Below are 21,650 nucleotides of genomic sequence, written 5' to 3'. Positions count from 1 at the left end.
GGAAAGAGTGCTGTCTGCAAATATTTCCAAAGGAAATGACTAATTGGCTGTATATGGCCAACGAAGGGAACAGAGTTTAGGAGTCCTGTTTTCAAATGATTATATTCTTAGCTTTTGAGTCACACAAAGTAGGAAAAAAGTGAATAAAAATTTTAATTGATTAATTGCAATGCACTTAGTGAAGAATGACTTGATAGGTGCTTTGCATTTGTTTTTCATCCTTTGTTCTCAAAGAGGACCAATAACATCATAAGAGTGATGTCTTGACTTGGCTATGAGATGGATTTAAGTGAGACAAAGCTGAGCAAAGTTGTCAACTTCACTTTCTTCTCCAGAGTTATCAGACTCCAATGGCAAGACAAAATTCAAGGTGACCAGCAATGGCCTTGCTCCTTGAACTTAGTCAAGAATACAAAGAAGCATAAAATAATCTATGCCCTTAAATGGCTTGCAATCTCACTGGGTAGGTAAGTAGAAAAAGTTAAATAATAATAATAATAAAAAAAAGATGTTATAAGTAAAACACAACAAAAGAGGAGTATATCTTAACTTACGATTAGCTGCCAAATGAATTTTACAGTCAACAAGTACCTTAGGAGTTTGGAGGAAATTAGAATCTTAATTAAGGTAGGGCTTGTTGGAAGATGTGGAAAGAGCAAAAAGAATTTTCACTCTTTCTACAGCATGAATTTATTACCTAGTTATCAAGAATAATTAGTTAAAACAGGAATCAAGCAGATGCCCTGTTTCTGTAAGCCAACTCCCAATCTTGCTGCACATGAACCTTTTCATACCACTTCATATGAAGCATAGAAGTTCAGGGCAGAAAATGAATTGTCCCTCTCCCTCCATCTATCGTTTCTAGGTGTTTGCTATTCTAAATGGTCAAGCCCAATGGGTAAAGCAATATGAAAAAAAAAGGTTTTATGTAGAAAAGTTGTGGGAGAAAAATTTGGAAAAGTAGATTGGTTTTAGGATTATAGAGGCTTTAAATGTAAGACTAAAAGAACTGATTCTATACAATTGCCAACAAGGTACCAGTCAAAGATTTTGAGCAGGAGAATGATACAATGAAATTAAAAATTTGAAGTCTTATGGCAGTGTCTACATAAAGATGAAAGATTTTAAATCTTTTACCTGCAGGATAATTCTGAAATGTGAGGGATAAAGAATGCCAAATGGTTTATCTACAAAATTATCTTTAATATGTATTTGAATATGTAGCAAAATTTTAGGCCACAAATTACTAAAAAGGATGAACTATCAGCATAACATAGTCACTAGAAACAACAGATTCTATTCTAAAGACTGATCAAAAAGATATATGTATAATCCAGGTTAGATTTCATGGTGCAATGATCAATGTAGACAGGCCTATTTTTCAAGTTTTCATATGATAGGCCTATTTTTCAAGTCTTCATGTGATAAAGACCAGTAGCATAGATAATCCAAAAGAGCAGAATATGTAAAATTCATTTATATTTCACTTTGGAATGAATTTGGGGGCAAAAATTTTACTTCACTAGATATACATTAGTAGTTCTTCAAGCAATACAATACTGTATGAAAATAAGCTCCTCTTTCTCAAATGTGTACACATATACATGCACACATGCATATACACAGAGACTGATACTTATTGGAGGGCATAGGCAACTCAAAAATTAGACAAAGTGGCAAAGAAAGCCAGCTTGATAATAACAATTTATCATAGAAAATCTAGATTTTTTTTTCATTTTACAATAAAAATATAACATAATGTGTATTTCTGGAAGTTCGTAAATTTATGGTCAGCTGGTTCCCTATACATATAATAAATTCATTTAAATCTTTTTCTTTCTTTCTCTCTCTCTCTCTCTCTCTCTCTCTCTCTCTCTCTCTCTCTTTCTCTCTCTTTCTTTCTTTCTTTCTTTTTTTTTTTCTTTCTTTCTTGCTTGCTTGCTTGTCTGACTTGCCTAGGGTCACACAGCTAGGAAGTGATAAGTGTCTGAGACCAGATTTGAACTCAGATCCTCCTGATTTTAGGGCTAGTACACTATCCACTGTGCCACCTAGCTGCCCCTGAATCATTTTCTTATGTTGTGACAAAGCACAATCATGTAGTTGATTGTTAAGATTCAGTAAATCAGAACTTCTACTCTCGTGATTTCTGATGAATGTAATTCCCTCCTAAACAAAGAAGGTTCTCTCTTCATAGTATTAATTACTATCAACAAACCACAACTATAGCTTGAGTCCTAGAATCAAGAGAGATTCCATTATTAATTTATCCATCAAAGGTTCTTACAAATATTTCTAACCATTCGGAAACAATTCTTTGAAGATCAAGTTGATTTCCCATTGTAAATATCAGCACTTAAAACCTCTGATTGGAATTTTTTCAATCCTATTGCAAAATATCTTACCTTTAGCTTACCAGTAGTACGAAGAAAATGGCAAAATTCATCTTGAACTGCAAAATATTTGTCATTGGCTATTCCTCTGGCTTTCTTAAGGATAGTCATACTCTCTTGAAAATATTGCTCTGCCACATCTATCAAAAAAAAATCATTAAAAAAACAAAAAACAAAAAACGAAGACTGCTCCCAGATTTGAAAAGAAAAGAAAAAAAAAGATAGAATTTTGGTACTGATGATCTAGGTGAAAATTAGTAAAGAAGCCCACCAATGAAATGAACAATATGGAAAGACATGATAACAATAGTTAACATTTATAAAGTGACTCGATGGTTTGTAAATCATTTTAAAAGCACATTTTAAAAGTATTTTTCAAGTTTTCAAATCCATTTTTATTCAAAATCTCACTAGATCCTTACAATAACCATATGAAGAAGGCAGAAAAGGGATATAATAAAGAAGCTGCATATCAAAGAAACTGAAAAATAAAGTGAATTGCCTCCTGATCACAAAGCTGGTATGTCAAAGTGGCTTTTGTAGGTCTTCCTACATCTTAATTACCCTCCTAAGATGATTTAAATATGAGTTTGTACAAAAGAAACAAAAATTCTCCAGGCAAGAAATCAACATGCATATTTTCTTTTTATACAGGATAGTCATTAGGATCTGACCACACAATACTGGTGTCAGCAATCCAAGAGTCTTCTTATTTTTAATGAACCCTAACTTGTCTGATCACATAATGATACTATTAATTATTACTTCTGATGACTTAACTTATCCAGAACATAGCCAAGAATATGGAAGGAAGTAAACAAGGTTGTGGACATCGAACATGAGTACACCAAGTTCAGAAAAGGTCATAAAAATCTAACAAATTGTTTATAGAAAAAATACTCAAAATTAACTACTTATTTTTAGTAAAAGTAATTTTCATACTATTAACTGCCACATATAAACTACAACTGCAGCTTGAGCCATAATCAAGAGAGATTCCATTATTAGTTTATCCATCAATTTCTCATGTTTTCAGACTGTGACTCTTAGGAATACTTCTAATCATTATGATTAGACACAATTAATTTAGAATTGGTAAGAAATACAGCTAGAGGCAGACACACTGATAGCAGCAAGAAGTGACAGCTGATAGAGGGATGAGACAGAAAAAGAACTATAAAATACAAAACTCACAAAGCATCACAACCTAAAGGTATATAGTATGGCAATAAATCCTAAGAGTATCACCATATTGATTTTCAACAAAATGGTTTTACTGTATGTTTTTTTTTAATTGATGTTCATGATGATGGTCATAAGGATTCAAGCAAAGGTTGGAAAAAAATTCTGTCTTCCTGTTTGAGAAGGCAGGGAAGCATATAACATATTTTAGAAAGATTTCTACAAAAAAAAGAGATTTTTCTACCAAAAAAAATTTTTTTTAAACAGTCAAAGTTTATATTTGGGATACCTCCACTTTCTGCCTTTTATTTTCTCTACTCTCTCATGTACCCTGAGCCCTTATCTTCTCCTAAAGCTTGAACTATGGTATCTCAGGAAGATCCATCTTTCCAAAGGGTTCCATGTTCAAATTATCTATCTACCTTCCCCCCTGCTCGTTCCCCCAAAATAAATTATAATGATGTTCTGTTTGAACATCAGTTTTCTTATCTGAAAAATGGTATTCATAACAGAACCTATCTCATAGGAAAGTTGTAAAGATCAAATGAATATTTACAAAGTATTTTACAAATTTTAAAATGTTATATAAATAGCCATTTATGTATTATTTTATAATAGCAAATTTACATAATATTTTAAGGTTTACAAAGTGCTTTCCCTCAAAATAGATGATAATAGCTAGGTTTTTAGGAAGGTTATTCAATCTTATTGAACTAACTTAAATCAAGAAGTGAGTGAATGACAAGTCTCTGCTTTAACCATATTTTTTCTTTATTTTATTCTCTAATTCTCTTTTATATTTCTTTTTGAGAAGGATGATGGCAGGAATATTAAAATAGGTTGGACAAGGCTTGTCTATGGATTTGCTCTAAGGCAGGGGTTGGAAACCTTTTTTCTGCCAAGGGCTATTTGGATATTTATAACATCATTCTTAGCCATACATAATTATCAACTTAGAGAAGTGGTAGGTTATACCTAACTTTCAGTTCATCATTGCCTGAGGTTGCCATAGCCCATGGGCAGGATGTTCCCTAGCCATGCTCTAAGGAAAGCTAAATTCCCCAAAGTTTCCTATTATCATTATTTATTTTATTTGTCTACTTCCCAAACCATAAATTCTCCAAATTTGTCACAGTGGCAGCAAATATGATGATTCTATCATTGGGAGAGGAAAGTGGAATGAGGCCTGTGACAATTAGTTTTATGTATGGGTCACTGGTAAATAGACCATTTGTAAGTCTTGGACTACCTATATATATGTTAAAACAAAATCAAATCTTATATCTAGAAAATAGAATATAATCAAGTTCTCCTCTTTGACACTAAATACCAATTGCTCTATGGAAATTAAATAACTATCATTTCTGTACTGTGTGATAGAGTAGAAAGAACATTTGGATTAGAATTAGAAGACCTGGATTTTAATCTTGGTTCTGCCACCATATAGCTGTATGACTATGAGTAAATAATTTTATATATTTCATCCTCAGTTACTTAATCTAGCATAATTCTTATATTGCTTGGCTAATGGGAACTTTGTGAATTATCTTCACCATCATCATTTGTCTATAACACTCACAACTACAACCCATCAGATGCGGAAAATTATTACACATACTTTTCTGTATGCCAATTTTTAAAATAGCTTTTTATTTACAAGTTATATGTATGGGTAATTTTACAGCATTGACAATTGCCAAACCTTTTGTTCCAATTTTTCCCCTCCTTCCCCCCATCCCCTCCCCTAGATGGCAGGATGACCAGTAAATGTTAAATATATTAAAGTATAAATTAGATACACAATAAGTACTGTATACCATTTTGAATGTTTGGTAATGGTTTTCCAGAGGGAAGGTGAGCATGGCTCACTTATAAGGTTCTACCTTTATCTGGCAGAATCTGTTTCATGAAATAAGTGCACTGTAGGCCACAAGTGGCCAGAAAAACTTTAAACTTCTTTTACATGGTGTCTAAGATGGGATATTTCCAACTTTAAAAAGCTGATCTTGAATCATCAGCAATTTGATAGGGACCTCTGCGGAAGGTTAGATCATTTTCTAAAATATAGGATAGTGAATCAGTCTGTAAATCTGAAATTAGCATCCAGAAGAGCACAGGTGCTTGAACTGCCTCCCAGAGTCATCATGCTTTCCATGTTTTCATCCAATTACATTTATAACTAGTAAGTATTTAGGAAAAGTAACTGCAAGAAAAGTTGGTGTAGTTCTTTCTTTCCTTTCCCTATGTAGTTATTTTCAAGTAATGGAAACTGAAGCTTGCAAATTATTATTATTTTTTTTTAGTTTTGTTGGGGGTCAGAGGAAGATCAGGGAAAGGTTTGATGAAGTGATAAAAATAAAGGAAAGAAGATAAAACTAACTCCCATTTTTCTTTTCTTTATTAATAACAATGATATTTGTACAGGAAAAGATAGAACAAAAAAAAGTTATAAATGAAGTTAATCATGTATTGAAAATGAAGATAACAGAGAAAGAGCCCCAAAGCTGCACTCATTCATATCTACAACATATTAAAACTGAGAAAAAGGAATCTAGAGTATAATAGGGAGTCTATGGAGAACTTATGAAAAGGCAACACAAAGAAATTGTACCGGATGAGAAAACATGGAATAGGGAGTAACATGTGCTCAAAATGGGTACCTAAGTGGTACAGTAGATAAAGCACTAGTTCTGGAGTCAAGAAGACTTGAGTTCGAATCCAGCCTTAGATACTTATTAATGTCAGACACTTACAAATGAGATTATAACTTTATAAAAGTATTTTCAAATAGGAGATGGTAAGAGAGCATCAAGTCATTTCCACACTGTTCTAATCCCAAGGAGTTTACAATCTAATGGGGGAAGACAACATAAAAAAGGAAGCTGAAAAGCAGGATGGGTGTAAGGTGTTATCTGACATGATGGTATGCTAAAAAAGTCAGAAAAGTCCCAAAATAGTTCAGCTAGGTAAGAAAAGAGATGTTCTGAGCTTTGATTCCTCCTTAAATAGCAATTTTGGAGTTCATGATTCTACCCTTCAAATAGAGAGATAGATGCTGATAGAGTGACAACACTGAGGAGACCCTGCTGAATATCCAGAAAAGGTTTTCCCAATAATTAGTTTCCTGGGGCATGGCCAAAAAGTCAGAGAATTCCCAAAGTAAGTCAGCCAGGTGAGAAATAAGATATTCTGAGCTGAGTTTCCTTTTTAAATGGAGACTTTGGAGCTAATGGCTCTAGCCTCCCACAGAAGGTGGTTATAAGGTGGAGTAACCAAGCTGATTTCAGGTAAACTATCCTTTAGAATACTCAACGATTTTATAACTATGATTGCTGAACCACTATCTATATTTATTAAAAAGTAAATTTTTAAAAATGCCTGGAAATAGAAAACTATGGAGAAAGTAGGTTCTTTATACTATGAGTTTATAAGCTCAGTTTCAATTTCTGACAATGATTAAAATCATTACTAAAGAGATAGTGAGAGCATAGACAGGGAAGAAGTGAATGAGTGGATTATTAATGAAAAACTATTAAGCACTTAGTTGTTAGGCATTGTGACAACACTGACAGTCCTTGTTGCTACTCAGACCAAAACTTCCTTCTACAGACTCTACTCACCCATATATACTGGAATGGGCAGTTTATTGTCACATCCCTTCCAGAAGCTATGGTATCCCTGATTTGATTACTATTTTCAAAGCAAGAGATAGTAAGTGAGTCAAAGAAATGGAAGAATTGGGAGTAGAATTATGCCTGAGGTGGAGCAGGGCAGCTGGCAAGATGTCCAGGGCAAAGTTAATGGTCATGGCCATGTCTCCTCCATACACAAAAAATACTTACTGTTGATTATGCTAATTATACATGCTGATTATCATTCCAGATCTCTTCTGTTTTTTCTTTTTTAAAGCAAAACTTCATGAGAAGGTTATCGATAAAGGTGCCTCAACTTCCTCAGTTCTCATTCCCTTTACAATTCTTCACAATCTAGCTTCTGAACTCATAATTCTAATAAAACTGTTCTCTTCAGAGTTATCAATGATTTCTTAATTGTCAAATCCAATTTACTTTTCTCAGTCTCCATCCTAATCTTTCTGTAGCCTTTAATATGGTCATTCACTCTCTTCTCCTTGAGACTTTTCTCTCTAGATTTTCAGGATACTACTCTCTCCTAGTTCTCCTATCTGTCAGACAGCAAAGTCTCCTTTGCTGAATATTCATCCAGGTCATTTCTTTTAATAGTGGTAGTCCCTAAAGAGCTCTGTCCTGGGCCCTGTTTTATTCTTCTATACTACTTCATTTAGTGATGCCATCAGTTCCAAAGGAATTAATTATCTCCATGTTGATAATTCTCAACTCTGCTTATCCAGGTTAATCTCTCTGCCTGACCTCTAGTCTTCCATGTCCACCTGCCTCTCTGGTATCTTGAACTGGATGTCCTATAGACATTTTAAACTAATCAGGAACTCATTCATTTCTGCCCTTCAAACTCCATTATTACTATGGAGTACAATACTGTCTTCCTAATCCCCAGGCTTGCAATATATATTATCTTTTATTTCTCACTATCTCTCATCTCCAATCTATTGCCAAGGTCTTCCAATTTCACTTTTATAACATCTCTTAAATATGCCTCTGACACCATCCCACTCTGGTGCAGATCTTCATTCTCTCATGCCTGGACTATGGCAATAGCCTGCTGGTGGGTCTGCTTGCGTCAAGTCTTTCCTCAAGTCTCTAATCAAGTCCTCCATTCATCTACCAAAATTATTTTCCTAAAGTATATATTTAATTATGTAACATCTTTATTCAATAAACTCCAGTGGTTCCAAGATCAAAAAGTAAAAAAAAAAAAAAAAAATTGATTTTTTTGATTTGGCATTCAAAGCCTCTCTATGACCCCCTTTCAAGCTTCTTATACCATGTAGTCTATGACAAGGGTCTTTTTTCTGTTCTTCAAATAAGATACTCCATGTCTCAGTTTCAAGCATTTTTCCTGGCTGATCTCCTAGAATACTCTCTTCTCATATCTACCTCCTTTTGTCCCTAGCTTTCTGCAAATACTAGCTAACATCTCACATTCCACAGGAAGTCTTTCCTAATCCTTGTGTATAGCTTGTTTGTATATATTTGTTTGTCTATTGTCTTCATTCAACTGTGAACTCTTTGAGGGTATGTACTGTCTTTTGTCTTTATATTCCAAGTACTTAGCATAGTGCCTGGCACATAGTAGGTGCTTAATCAGTAGTTAGTGATTTATTCTGAAATGGCACAGGTTCAACAATAAAAGGACATACTAGATAAATGCCATTTAATTTTCTAGCAATTATAAGGCTAATAAAAAAAAGACTAGCTAGAATGCATGCGACTAGCTAGAGGGCATGCATCGAGCATGGCATATGACAAGGTTTTTCATATATCACTGAAACTGAGATGAAGAGATATGGACAAAGTGGTTGTAAAATAAAAGAACTGGTTGACTGACAGAACTTAAAGAGTCATGTTTAATGGATATTCCCCTGGAGGGAGAAGTCCAAGGAAAGACCTCTGAGCAAGTCCTTGGCACTTTTATTAAACATTTTTGTCAATGTCTTAAATGAAACTGCCAATTGTATTAGATCGAAAATGATTTTATAAAATTTCATTTGATAAATATCTGTAACTCTTGGATGAACACAATGTTTAATTGTGGCCCATTTCAGAAAGAACATTGATAATCTAGAGCTCATCATCAGAGAAAACAGAGTAATGATGAGAGTAGAAACTGTCCCAGATTCTCAAAAAAAGAGGATAAAATTCAGGAAGTAGACTTCAAGTATTTGGAGATTTGTCATAGGGAAGGACTAGACTTGTTTTGACCCTTAGTTGCAGAAGTGGGAATAAACAAGTAGAGATTGTAAAGGCACTCATTTCAGTACAACTTAAGAAATATCTTCTAAAAGAGAAATGTGAAAGTAGAACAGGTTACTTAAAAGAATAGTGAATTCCCCATTACTTGAATTCTTCAAGTAAAGGTTAGGTGACCACTTTGGAGGGAGAAGAGGGATGTTGTATAGGAAATTACTGTTTAGATCTGGGTTGCACTAGGAGACCTTTAAGGTCTCTTCCAAATCTTGAGGATCAGATTTTAAAAAACTAGACCCACTTCAGCAACTACAGGTTGTAAATAAGTCCCAGTTTTTGCAGGGTGACAGCAATACCATCCCATTCTAAAGTACACTTGTGGATGGTTTCATCTGAGATCTCAAACCTACTTAATTCCTTCAGGGGGTTTAAGGGACTCTGCTATTCATGGACATATACAGACAAAATAAAGAATTGTTTCATTGAAGAAGGATTTAGATATGATTATAATTTGGCAGATCTCTGGTCAGGTGGCTTTTAATTAAAATAAATCCCAGTAACATAGTGCTCATTTTCCTGGGATTATCCTAAGGCAATCTAAGGCAGGAAAAAAAAAAATAGAACAATGGGGATAGTTTTAATTAAAAGAGAACCCTTCATGTAAAATTTTACAATCATCTTTTGTAATTGTCACGAAAGTAATCTCCATACTATACGAAATGAAAAACTATTAAGAATACTTGGGGATTTAAGATAGAAAAATCATATCCTAGTATGGCATTAACCGGAGTACTCAATCATCGGGCAACAGGAAAACTGAAAAGTTGTATTTCATGTAAATCTCTCACATAGGGTTGCTCTGATAGCTAGAGAGAAGCAGATTTCAGTTTAATATTAGGGAAATAGTCCTAATAATTAAAAATGTTCAAAAGTTTAACTGATTCTCTTGGGAATTTGAGGGAAGTGATAGGATTTTTGCTTAGGTATGGGTTGGGACCACAATGGCCTCTGTGGTCCTTTGGAATTCTGAGAGGACTTGCAGTGGCAGCCTCAGAAGGAGCTGGTAAAACCAAAGGTGGGAATGAGCCCCAAATACTGCCTCTTTATAAATATAAAATCAATGAAGTGTAGAGCTGGAAACTACATATTTTAGAAAGCAGACATTAAATCTCACTTAATTTTTGTATTTTCCCTACTGCCTATTATAGCATTCTCCTAAGAGCAGAAGCTTGAAAAATGTTATGTCATGTATGCGCTAATCGGTCAGAATAGGAAACAAACAAAAAGATCATTTTACTAAGGTAAAAATAGGTCTTCTAATTAGCAATGTTGATCAATTTTTATGGTACTTTCAAAGCTATAAAATTAAATGCTTTTTGCTCCTCTTCACCAATCAATATTTATCAACACTTTATATTTTTATTCATAATTTCTTAAATTAATGCCATTCCACTTAGATTCTGTTTTACCCTATAATTCTCAAATCATTCATTGCTACAGTTTACACCAAGTTATTCTTATTTTTGATACACTGCTTTGTAACTATTCTCATATATTACATCTATGTTTTGAATGCCTAACTATACTGTGAATTTCTTGAATTCAAGTATCACATTTTCTAATATGATATGAAACAAGGACAAAATGTGTATTTACATCTGGGAATTAGAGGGGTAGTAGTAGTGGTTATAATGATAACATTTTCTCTATAATGAAGGCAAAATTTACAGGTGAGGTGCTCAAATATTTCAGGGTAGCAATTAGCTTTTAAGCTAACAATAATAACAATAATATTAACTAACATTTATATAGTGCTTACTGTGTTTCAAGTACTATGCTAAATGCTTTACAATTATTACCTCATTTGAGCCTTATAACAACCCTAAGACGTAAATGCTACTGCTTTTATCATTTTACAGAAGTAAAATAGAAGTAAGAGGTGGCTAAGTGACTTGTTAAGGATCACACAGCTAGTAAATGTTTAAGGTCATATTTGAACTCAGATCTTTCTGACTCCTGGACCAGCATTCTAGCAGCTGTACCACAAAGCTCTCTCTACTAATTGAAAGTGACTTGAAATCAACTTTCCAAAAAATATCTGAGCAAGAAAGAATTGCTTAATGTCAACCTGAAAGAAGGTATTATACTTAGCTTTGATTTTGTATGAATACATAATAGATTGACTTAACCAGTTCTTAGGTGACAGAGCTAAAGGAATAATTAATACAATGGATAGGCATTATGGTCTAATCAAAGTCCCACTAGGTTTGGAGTCAGATGGTCTGAGTTTAAATCATAGCTTTTCTCCTTAAATTATCTGTGTAACCTTGGGCAACTCACATTACCTTTCTGGGTTTTCAGTTTCCTGATCTGTAAAAATAACAGAAGTGGTTTTTAGTCACGTCTAGAGATCATTTCAATTCTAAACATACGATTTATCTTCCTGTGATTGTCTAGTTGATAACTAACAGAAATCACAGTAACTAGATATATAGAGTTTTTACAAAATGAGGTTGTTGGTCTTGCTGATATTCAAGATCTTTTATATCTCTACAGACCTATTATTATATTTTTTTAATAGGCTGGAAAGATGGTCAGAAATTCTGTTCAATTCATCAAGCATGTATTATGTGCTATGCACTGAGAATACAAAAGAAACTAAATGAAATAAAGAAAGTATTTAATAGGGATAAACACTACAAAACAGCATGGGAGACCCCAAGTTTGGCAGAACTGCACATGAAAAAACAAACAAAATTACACACAACAAACCCATGGGCTTTTAATTTATTTCAAACCATGGAGCCAGAAATGTGCATTGGCTATCTAAAAACCTAACTCTTTGAAGGGTTTGCATAGAAGGCTGAAAGCCTGCCATGCTGGCTAGCAATACTATATAAAGTGCTTGTAGTTTGGAAAGAATTTGATTTGCAGTAAAAGGAAACACTTCCAAACAAGGTTGACTGTGAGTAGTGTTGTTTAGTTCTCAGAAGGTTTATATTGAAATGTACTTGGCCTCAAAACTATTTTATTTTAATAGCCTTTGTGAGAAGAGTTATAAACATAAGGCAAATGTCTTGAATCTTTGACAGTGTTGGTGAGATATGTTAATACAAAATTTGACAAGGGTTGCTCTGGGAAACCAGCCAACCTCAGGTTAGTATCATACTGAAAGACAGAATTGGGCCTTACACTAAATCCTTACACAATCAAAACCCTACAGCAGTTTTGCCTGCATAAGGAATAAAAAGTAAGACTAAAAAAAAAAAAAAAAAAAAGGAATTGGATTGAGTTCAAAGCCTTAAACATTTTTGGGTTTGGGGCAAGTATTGTACTTTCAAAAAACATTTAACAGGAGGTGGGAGGGGAATGGGCTGAAAGGCTCATTGAAAATTTGAAATGAGAGGTTATCTCATTTAAAAAGTCCATTTTAGGGGCAGCTAGGTGGCATAGTGGATAGAGCACCAGCCCTGAAGTCGGGAGCTCAAATCTGACCTCAGACAGTTAATACGTCCTAGCTGTGTGACCCTGGGCAAGTCACTTAACCCCAATTGCCTCAGCAAATAAATAAATTTAAAATTAAAAAAATCCATTTTAACCACTTAAAGTTCAATTAGCACACAGTTTTCTTTTAAGACAAATCAAATAAAATATTGACAAAGGGGAAAACTCATTTAATATTTCAATGTAAATTTTCTCAGAATTCAGAAGAATATTCTGCTTTACTTTACTACAAAGAGAATTGGCAGAAAATTCTAACATATAGATATATATCCTTAAGCCTTAAGCCAAAGAGAAGAGACTTTTAAAAATGCTATTGCAGATAGGGGATTTCTTTAAGCTATTTTTTCTCCTTATGGGCTAACATTAAAGAGATAACTTCATGTAATGGGATAGAGGGCAGTTCTCAGAGTCAGGATGATCTTGGTTTGAACTCTTCCAAACATACTGCTACAGGACTGAGACAATTCACTTTGATCTTCTGTTGCACAAGGCAACTCTCTAAGATTCTTAATATGTAGAACAGTTGTTCTGTTATTGATGGAGATTAGATTGCTTGTAGCTATTATGGGCCAGAACTCTGAACAAGAAACAAAGGATTCTTACAAGGTGCTAAGTCAATGGAATTGATAGAGACAATGGTTATCTAGTTTAGCATGGTTCAGTATGATTGATTTAATCTTACAAAAAATAATGGTTTCCTAGTGATATAATGATTGGCTTATACTCAGTGTGGAGCATATAAGCAGGGACTGAGAGCCACAGGAGAGAAACTTTCAGAGGGCAGAGAAGACAGGAAGGAGCTCAAGCTCTCGGAACCAAGGAGAGACATTCATTTGATTTTCAGTCAGGCCACCAATGGCAGGCTCTCCTCCTGCATTTCTCCACTGAAATCAAGGCCAGTCTGAAAGGCTTTCCAGAAAGCTGCCCAGGACCAGAAAGGAGATAATAAAGAATCTGGACTATAAGAAAGCTAAGGGTCCCCCAGAAAAGAGACAAGATTTTGAAAGAGATAATAATGGATTTGGACTTTAACCCCTGGCTGTTCTTGTGGTGATTACTGAACTGAAATGAAGGCTGCTCCCAGAGACCCTCCAGAAAAACCCAACCAGAGAACTTTACACATTGCCAGTTTTTTATATTGATGAAATTATAGGTTTAAACCTCTCATTATCCATTTCATTCACCCTAATTAAAAAAGTATTTAATTTCTGGACAGTTAAAAAAAAATCTAAATTCACCAAATTCCATTTACCCCGCTCTAAATCACATGAAGCTAAAAAGACAGAACTGAACACAGTGTTCCCAACATAGTCTAAATTGTCACCTCCCTCAAATAGGGTATGTCAGTACTTCAAATTTATGTGTCTTGTAGTCAAGGATAAAATTGACTTTTTTGGCTGTCAGAGTTCTTAGTTAGGCATATATAGTTAAGAATTTATCTATATCTAATCAATTCATATTCACAGACCAGGGAGAAGATGAAGGGAAGAAAATAAGCATTTATAAAGCATTTACTATGTGCCACATATGTATTTAGTGCTTTTTTACAAATCTTGCTTCAGTTGAGCCTCACAACACTTTGAAGTAGGTACTATTATTATCCATCTTTTTATAGTTGAGGAAACTGAGGCAAACAGAGATTAAGTGACTTGCTACTAAATGTTCAAGAACAAATTTGAATTCGATCTTTCTAATTCCAGGCCTACACCCTATCCACTATGTTACCAGCTGCTTTATAAGTTGATTTTATGAAATCTAGGCTCAAAAAAGTTTCCCAGCATATCAAATTTTGACAGCCCTTCTACTACCTTCAGAACTATGATAGATCTAGCCTATAGATAAATATAAATTTCCTAGATTTACACTTCTATTTGAACAAGTATTTGGCCTTGACCTTATCTCTTTTAGGTTTTAGGCCTATGAAAATTTAAAAAGCTCCCTTTTACACATCTGTTAGAAGGACTGAATGTCAAAGAGTCAAAAACTTAGAGCTGGAAGAAATCTCCTTGTTTTAACCCTTCATTTTTCAGAGGAAAATACTAAAAATCATAAAGGTTCACTGACTTGCCCAAAGTCATATACAATGTCAGAACCAAGATTCAAATTCACATCCTTTAATTCCAGACCCAGGAGACAGCTGTGAGACATGATAATATCAGAGAAACATGTATGATAGAGATAAACAGGCTACAACCATTACCAGTTGATAATCAATGACAAGAAAGATGTGGCTGAAAATAGAGATAGAAGACTGGAAAAAGAGGTGTATCCATTTATTTAGTGAGAATAATACTAAATGAACAGCTAGTACTGCTCTGTAACTATGAATTTATTGATTAGTCAACAAATAAGCATTTTTAAAATCCTTACTTATGTATTACACACTGTACTAAGGAAGGAGAATATAAAGAAAGTAAAAACATGGCCCCTGCCCTCAAGAAACTCACATTCTAATGAGTGAGGCAACATGTAAACAACGTCTTACTCTATAAGATATATGCAGGGGAAAAAAAGATATTTATAGTACAGTATAAATGAGAGATGGTTTCAAGAAGAAGGGAGAAGCAATGGAAGGAGCTGAGAGTATTAGGCCTCTATTAGCTAATATTAATATTGTGCTTGAAGTATTATAAGATACTTTATTTATATTATCTCCTTTATGTATATCATTATCACAACCACCCTGGGAGGTAGCTGCTATTATTAATTCAATTTCAGATGAGAAAAATAAGGCAGATAGAGGTTAAATGACTTATCCAGGATCGCAAAGGTACTAAGTATCTGAGGCAGGGTTCAATTTTAGGCTTTCTTTACACCAAGTATATAACCCTTTTCTCCACAAGTCCACCCAAAATAAAAGACTGGATATTTCACTTTTTCAGAATTTATGTGAAACATTACAATAAAGAAAAATCCTTGGGTCTTGTGTTGGAGGACTAGAGTTCAAATTCTGTTTCTCACATCTGTGTGACTTTGGGAATGCCATTTCATCTCTCCGGGTCTCAGTTTCTTTGTCTATAGCATCAAAGAGCTGGGTCAAATGGTCTAAGGTCCTTCCAACTCGCTATGATCCTAAGAACAAGAATCACTTAGGTGAGAAGGCAGGGATAGATTTGTTTTCACAATTGGAGGGAAAATAACAAAACCAAAGATCTATTAAAGTATCTTTAATTGTTTAATAAAAGGCCCTTTGTTTTGTTTTATTTGTTCCTTTTTACCAGCCCAAAGAAATTCAGGAATCAGAAAACAAGTAGAAATCTTTTGATTTCAGAGTGATCTAGATAATATATTAGACTCACGTGGCTGGCCCAGAAGTAAATGTGTTTATAGTGATTTGGACTTTTGACTTCCTAACCTTACTTGCTCCTTGAGGAAGGCTAACAGTGGTCTTAATTCTGGAGCTCATGGAATAGAAAAACTTGGTACAAGACCCAGAAGACAAGAAAACTTAAGAATGAATGCTGGCTCAGACACTTAATAGTTTTGTGACCCTGGACATGCCATTTAATTTCCTCATCTCTGGCCCTTTTTTCTCTATTTCTAGGATCTGAAGTCTACTCTTGCTAAGAATCTCTGCCTCAACTTTATCTTAGTCACTGTCCTAACTTTCCCTTTGCCCCAAGATTTCTAGACATTTATTTGGATTTTCTAACACCTGTGATTAACCAGTCAATAATAATTTATTTAGATGATATATTTATATAATATATAATACAATATAATTTATATAATTGATTTTATATACACATATATTCATATATTTTGATTGGTATTTCATGATTTTCCTTACCCTAATCCCTTTCCCTCCTTTTTTAATTTTTTAAATTTTTTGAATAATGGAATATATCCCAATGTTTTCAAATTATTTCTACAGGTGAAGTTTCAAATAAGTAAGTGTGCCATTGAAATTCACCCTCACTATCATTATGGGTAAACTCTCTATACTCATACCTACCTCCCATTTCCAAATTCAAGAATTCTAAAAGTATAGTACTCTTATCACCCATGAGATTGGGAAAAAGCCAAACAAAATATGTCACAAGGAGCTTTTTTCATCTGTGATATCTTGGAACATCATAACTGAAAGCTTAATTCTTTGGGGAATTTTGAGGCCAGGATTTCAATAGGCAAGGAGTCTATCTATCTGCTAGGTCAATTGCAGCTGTGCCAACAACACAATGATCTTTAAAAATAGATCCCTTTAGCATGAAAGCAAATTACTCTTAAGTTCAACACTGAGCACACAGTTTCTGGGAAGCTCTAAGGGTTGTCTCTCTTAACTCTTCCAGAAGATTAACTTCTACTTAAAAGGAAGAGAATTGGATAAAGAGAGAATACATGGGGATACAAATCCAAGGTCTCCAGAGTGCCCAGATAAAGAACAGAATGTCATTGACAGAAATACTAAATCAACCAACTCATAGGACCAACTCACAGAAATATGCACTATTCAGCTGCACTGCAGCTTAGTTTTGCCTTCTGTTCAACTCATTTAAAAATCAACTTAGCTAAACTGCATTATATATAGAGATATGCAACATGCATGTGCCCTTTACATTTTTAACAGTCTTTCTCACCATTGTGCTCAGGTCTTGAAGAGGCAAAGGCAGCATGGGCAATTGAGAGTGCTGAATCTGCTTCTTCTTCTGCAGAAGGATTTTGATTCTGGATGATGAGATGTGCCTGTCACCATGAACAGAGGGAACAGTTATGTTTATATGACATAAATTTTAAAAGATATGACAGTCCTTGAAGAGATAAACATAAAGCCAAGAATTTTAAGATTATACATTCAGTATTGGAAGGAACTTAGAGCTCTCCTAGACCCACCTCATTATTTTATAGATAAGGAAACAGGTTCAAAGGAGTTAAATAAATTGGCCAATCTCATATTTTTTAAGTGCCAGTGGTGGAATTGAACCTAAATCTTTCCCAAGTCCAAACCTAATTCTTTCCCTCTATACTACAATTACCATACTGCTTCTTTATTTTGAAGACCTACTGTATGTAGTATAATGTAGTTGGCTCTACAAGTGATACAAAGAAATGCAAAATAATAATTATAATAACAAACTTTCATTACTTTAAAGTTTTCCAAGTACTTTACACATATTAACTACTTTGAACTTGATAACCTCATTTTATGGGTAATAAGACTTAGAGACCTTAAGAGACTTGTTGATCATCACATAATAAATGTCTGAGACAGAGTTTGAAATCAGATCTTTCTGATTTTGAATCCAATACTCTATCCAATCAGATACTGTGTCTTAGCTTTTGTCCTCAAAGAACTTAATAATGTAGTTGAGAAAAAAAGCTAAGTTAAATTTAGTTAAATTAAATTAAATTAGTTACTCTAGTAAAGACTAGAATTGAAAATAATTTAAGGTAACAATAGAAAGAGATGTCACAGGAGCAAATGACTAATTGTTAACTAGATAATCAATAAAATTACTTGAATAAATTCAAAGGAATGAGAAATCACTGTGGCTAGAGTAGTATTGGAAGGATTCATATAAAAGGACAAATTAGCTCATTTGGTAGAAAGGTAGTGAAAAAGAGCAGGGCTAGTCCAAGTTAGATAACTAAAGTGAGCAGAGTAATGGTGAATGTTGATTTTTATATATAAAAAGTGGTTTAAAAATGAAAACCAGAAAGATATCATAAACAGAGAGTAGGCTTCCAAGTCAGGAAGAGTAGGATTCAAGTTCTGCATTTGGAACATATTACATATGGGAATGTAGACAAATGACTTAACCTCTTGGTATTCCACACAATTATTTTAAGGTCTAGTTTTGCAGAGTAGGGGCAAATTTACATAAGTTGAGGTAGTTTTCTTGCTAGGAGGTTCTAGTTTATACCAATGCTATCACAATTTTGGTCCCCCTCAAATGGTTATTGAATTATGAATGAAGACTAATGCCATTATGACCACAAATATGTATTTTTGAGATCGGTGCAAGCCAAGACATCACCAGGTATGTCACTGGTCTTTGAAAATGAAAGATGACGTTTAACAAATATTGGATCACTTGCCATTTAGGGAAGGAGGTGGAGGAAAGGGGGAAAATAGGAACACAAGGTTTTGCAAGGATTAATGTCTAAGAATTATCCATGCATATGTTTTGAAAAATAAAAAATTGTAATTAAAAAAAAGAAAATGAAGGATGAACAATATTGCAATGAATAAGGTAAGGGAAGCAGTTTGTGACTCTGGAACATAGGGTTTCAGGATTTAAAGCTGGGAGGTATTTTAGAGATTATCTACTCCAGTCTTCTCATTTTTTACAGGCAAGTAATCTGGAGCCCAGAGAAATTATGTGATTTGTCCAAGAATATATGAGCAAAATGTAAAAGAACTGGGATTTAAACCCAAGTCTTCTAATTCCAAATCCAGTTTTCCTTCCTACACTAGTGTTTTCTCATTTTAAATGATTTAAAATCCATCAATTCCACCACATTGCTGGCATAACTATTGTTTTTCACTCAGTTAAGCCAACTATTCCAGATTGTCAGAAATATAAAGCCAGAGTTATTAACAGCTTGTAAATGAGCTTAAAACCTCTAAAACTAAAAGTCTTTAGTAATAATAGCTAACATTTGTTAAATTCTTTAATATTTATATATTACATATACATATATACATATAGATGAATATACATGTTATATTTGGGTCTTTGAAAATATTAAAGAATTAAATAAATGTTATGTATATATACGTGTGTGTGTGTGTGTGTATAAAATACTACCAACAACATTGGGAAGTAAGTTGCTGTTATCTCTACTTGATATTCTCACTTAAGAGCTTCTTCTTCAAAAGTAACTTCTTCAAAATCACCAGGCTAGTAAGTATCTAAAGAAGAATTGAGAACATAGATTTTTCTGACTCCAAATCTACCATCAAACTGCTACCTCATCCCCCACAAAAGCTAATAGTGGATTTTATACGATATGCTAGACATAATAGGCTTTCATAATCTGATGATATAACAAATATATTAGATACATTTAGATTAATTTATTATTTTATATAATAGAGACTTAATTAAATAGATAACTTTAAGGACCCCCAAATTAATTATGGGGCTTTACTTGACCTTAAAAGGCAAGTCCTAAGAAAATAATTTGAAATTCCTGACTGACACTAAGCCCTTTCAAGGGCCAAAATAAACTTTAGTTACCCAATGTCAAAACATAATTTGCTACTCATTTGGGAAAAATAAAAACTATTTTAAAAAAGAAAGAAAAATTTGGAGCAAATTAACTGAGTTTTATTTGAGTTGTACTTTTATCCTCAGAATGTCTTCAGGAGAGATTTTTATTTGAGTAACAGATGTCATTTTTATAGCACAAGGTAAAAATTTGTACAGTTATTTTTAAAAAATGTATAACATGTAATACCTATATCCAATATGTAATATTTATGTCCTCTGATCTCCACAAAGGCATAAGTTGGGGTCTCATATCTTTTAATTCCAATCCTGCTTGATCTTTATAATTTTATTATGTCACTTTTGATCTTTTTGGTATGAAGTTATTCTTTCCAGTTACATTGTTGTAGTTACTGGGAATATTGTTTTCTTGGCTCTGTTCATTTCACTCTGGATCAGTTCACATACATCTTTTCATGTTTTTCAGAATTCATTACACACATCATTTCTTATAGAATAGTACTATTCCACTACATTCATGAACCACAATTTATTTAGCCATTCTTCGAGTGATGAGTATCTACTTTGTTTACAATACTTTACTCTTTTCAGCAATACAGTGATCTAAAACAATTCCAATAGAATTGTAATGGAAAATTCAATCCACATCCAAAGAAAGAACTATGGAGACTGAATGCATCCAAGCATACTATTTTTAGATTTTTTTCTTTCTTATGGTTATTCCCTTTTGTTCTGATTCTTCCACAAAATAACTAATGTGAAAACATGCTTAAAATGATTATATGTGTATAATGCATATTAGATTGCTGGCTAACTTGGGGAGAGGAGGAATTCAAAAATGAATGCTGAAAACTATCTTTACATGTAATTGGAAAAAATATTAAAGGAAGAAAAAATTTAAAAATAACCCCCTCAATACTTTGCTATCATAAAAGGGCTGTCATAAATATTTTGGTGGACTTTCTTCTTATCAACAGCTGCCTTAAGCTCAATAAGCTTATAAGCTCAATAATAAAGTCTCTGGTTTGAGGAACACAGACATTTTAACCACTTTATTTACATAATTCCAAATTACATTCACAAAATGGTTGTAGCATTTGCAGTGTGATATGAATACTCAAAGCTGTTTTGATTTATATTTGTCTTATTATTAGTGACTTGGAGGATTCTTTCATTTGGTTTTGAATATTTTATAATTCTTTTGAGAACTTTTTATTCATATCCTTTGACTAGTTAGTTAACTATTGTGAAATGGGTAATTGTCTGTGTGTGTGTAAAAATAAAAACTGTTAATATATACCAAACCCTAATTAGAGAAGTCTGACACAAAGATTTTTTTGCTTGACCACTTCCCTTCTTATTCTAGGTATGTTAATTTTTTATGTGCAAAGGTTTGTAATTGCCTCTATCTTTTATTTGAATAAAAATATATCTCCTACCCATAGCTTTGAGAAGTATATAATCTGTTTCTTTTTTAATTTTTTAATACCATGATCTTTATTATTAAGACCACTTAAAATATATTGTGTAATGTGACATAAGGTTTTGGTCTAATT

General features: G+C 33.5%; 1 protein-coding gene across 1 annotated transcript in view; it reads right to left on the bottom strand.

Annotated features, from left to right (window-relative positions):
* TTC23 (tetratricopeptide repeat domain 23) overlaps window positions 1–21,650 on the bottom strand; it is a 106,701-nt gene that overhangs the window by 14,371 nt on the left and 70,680 nt on the right. Inside the window, 2 exon segments of the mRNA XM_051981022.1 lie at window positions 2,406–2,533; window positions 17,500–17,605. Of these exon segments, the coding sequence (XP_051836982.1) occupies window positions 2,406–2,533; window positions 17,500–17,605 (234 nt within the window).

Source organism: Antechinus flavipes, chromosome 2 (assembly GCF_016432865.1).
Source record: "Antechinus flavipes isolate AdamAnt ecotype Samford, QLD, Australia chromosome 2, AdamAnt_v2, whole genome shotgun sequence".
Lineage (NCBI taxonomy): Eukaryota > Metazoa > Chordata > Mammalia > Dasyuromorphia > Dasyuridae > Antechinus > Antechinus flavipes.
The sequence above is the reverse complement of the archived record's forward strand: the minus strand, read 5'-3'. Positions and strand labels throughout refer to the sequence as shown.